Source organism: Poecilia latipinna, unplaced genomic scaffold, assembly GCF_001443285.1.
Source record: "Poecilia latipinna isolate Pla-1442-1.1 unplaced genomic scaffold, P_latipinna-1.0 Scaffold5079, whole genome shotgun sequence".
NCBI lineage: Eukaryota > Metazoa > Chordata > Actinopteri > Cyprinodontiformes > Poeciliidae > Poecilia > Poecilia latipinna.
Genome location: NW_015117695.1, coordinates 6,412 through 8,501, shown reverse-complemented (window position 1 = coordinate 8,501; position 2,090 = coordinate 6,412). Strand labels below are relative to the sequence as shown.

General features: G+C 53.4%; 1 protein-coding gene across 1 annotated transcript in view; it reads left to right on the top strand.

The window, feature by feature from the left end:
• The window catches only part of LOC106943278 (CST complex subunit CTC1-like), a gene marked incomplete at its 3' end in the record, with an annotated part of 7,584 nt that extends 5,809 nt beyond the window's left edge, over positions 1–1,775 (top strand). The window contains exons 2-5 of the mRNA XM_015026595.1: positions 473–596; positions 935–1,034; positions 1,167–1,492; positions 1,649–1,775. Coding sequence (XP_014882081.1) covers positions 473–596; positions 935–1,034; positions 1,167–1,492; positions 1,649–1,775 — 677 coding nt within the window. The remainder of the gene's footprint in view (positions 1–472; positions 597–934; positions 1,035–1,166; positions 1,493–1,648) is intronic.
• Positions 1,776–2,090: the final 315 nt, after the last annotated feature.

Sequence of the window (2,090 nt, the reverse complement as noted above, 5' to 3'; positions counted from 1 at the left end):
ATTGATTTTAGTTGCCTCTGCGATGAACTCTTTGCGAAAGTCTGTCATGTCTCCATGTGAACCAGTCAAAGGTGTTAATTATAACCTGTCAAATGACAGAGGGGCTTAAAAAATAACCAAATATTCAGTTTGGTTATTATTAATATCTCTCCAATAGACAGATATATAGATCTGCACACACACATTTTAAATTTTGCCCCCCCAATTTTAAAAGTCTAGCTCTGCCACTGCTAACCAGACCAGAACCAGATGATTCTGTCCATCTCAGGTTCTGGTACCAATAACAGAGAAACCAAGGTTCTGATGGTCCAGCCAGCAGCAGAACCAGCTGGCCGGTCCACAGAACTGGTCTGGACCCCCCCTGGCTCCGCCTATTGGATCAGAACCTGCCGGTCCACACCACCTGATCACCGGAACAGAACCAGTCTGACCCGGTTGGTTCTGTCTCTTAGTGGTTCTGTTGTCTCTGCAGGAGTCCGTTTGGCTGCAGAACCTTTTCACCTTCATCCACAAACACCTGAGAACACCTGGAGGCCCCGCCCACTCCGCCGCTGGACGCCCCGCCCACCCTGCTGCCGCCGACCAACCAGGTGCAGGTGAGTGGTTCTGGTTCTGACCCGGTTCCTGATCATCAGGTCCAGGTGTCTCTCCTGTCCTCCATGTTGGAACCTGAACCTGGTTCTGCTGCTGGAGAACCTGAGAGAAATCAGAGAAAGATGGGGTCAAACGTCTGAGCTGCTTTGACTTTGAGGGTATTAATGAAAGGTTAAAGGTCATTTTAAGGCCGGTTGACCTTTAACCTTTCATTGATATCCTCAAAGTCAAAGCAGCTCAGACGTTTGACGCTGACTAGAAAAAGGGGGAGGGGCTTCACTCAGGTGCAGACAGCTGGTGCAAGAGTCCGTTTCCATGGTAACGGCGTGTGTTGCTGCAGGTGCGTCCTGTGACCAAGGTGTGTGTGAGCTGAGTGTGTGTGTCGTGGAGAAGATCCAGGAGAGGAGCTGCCTGAGGAGCAGCCGACCCGTCAGCTACAGGTGGGTCCAGAACCAGAACCAGTAGAACCTCCAGAACCAGAACCAGGTCCAGAACCACTAGGACCTGATCTATATAGACCTAGAGGTGATAGTTAAGCCCCGCCCCCTGACAGGTGCCCTCTCTCTCTCCAGGCCTCTGTGCGTCTCTGAGCTGCTCGCCCAGCAGCACCTGGCCTGCGTTAGCAACCTGTCCTGGAGCACCAATCAGCATCGAGCCTGGGCCAGGGAGGCGGAGCTCAGCCTGCCGGGTCAGAGGTCGCTGCCCAGGGTCAACCTGCTGCTGATTGGCTGGCTGAGAGCGGGGCGGGGCGGAGAGTGGAGGCTGGAGGACGGCAGCGACAGCGTGAGGTGTGAGGTGAGGAGCAGGGGGCGGGGCTTGGTGCAGGTAGGCGTGTCCAGGTGTCAGATCAAAGGCAGCGTCATACTCAGGTGTTCTGAGCGTGCTCAGTTGGGATTAAGTAGACCAGCTGATTGGCTCCATTTCTCCTGGATAAAGCCTCCATTTCCCACAATCCTCATGGAGGCTAGCTAGCTGGAGGAGCTAACAGCGCCTCCTTCAGGGCAGCAGCTGCCAGTGCAGGACAGAGCGACACGCTGGTCATCCTGGCAACCAGGTGTGCTGGCTCCCCACCTCTCCAGCTCCATGAGAACATCGAGTCCAACTAGATACCAACTGGACCAGTGGAGCCCAAAGTGGGTCCTGGAGGCCCGGCAGTTCCTCCCTGGTGCTAACAGCAGCAGGTCAGTGTTCCTCTTAGGCCTCTAATGATCCGTCATCTGATCCAGGTGAGTTAAACCAGGCACAGAACTAAAACATGCAGGATGCCGGGCCTCCAGGACCCACTGTGGGCTCCACTGGACTAGATACTGTTGAAAACAAGACATTTCCACCGGCTGCTCGTTGTTCTCTCAGGTCCGTTAATGTCGCGTGTAAAGGTGGAACCATAAAGACAAACAGTTCAACTTCACAACCAACCAGAGTTTATTCAGTCAAATGCATAAAATCAGACCAACATGATGATCAGGACCCAAAACCAGGAAGGAAACATGAATTAG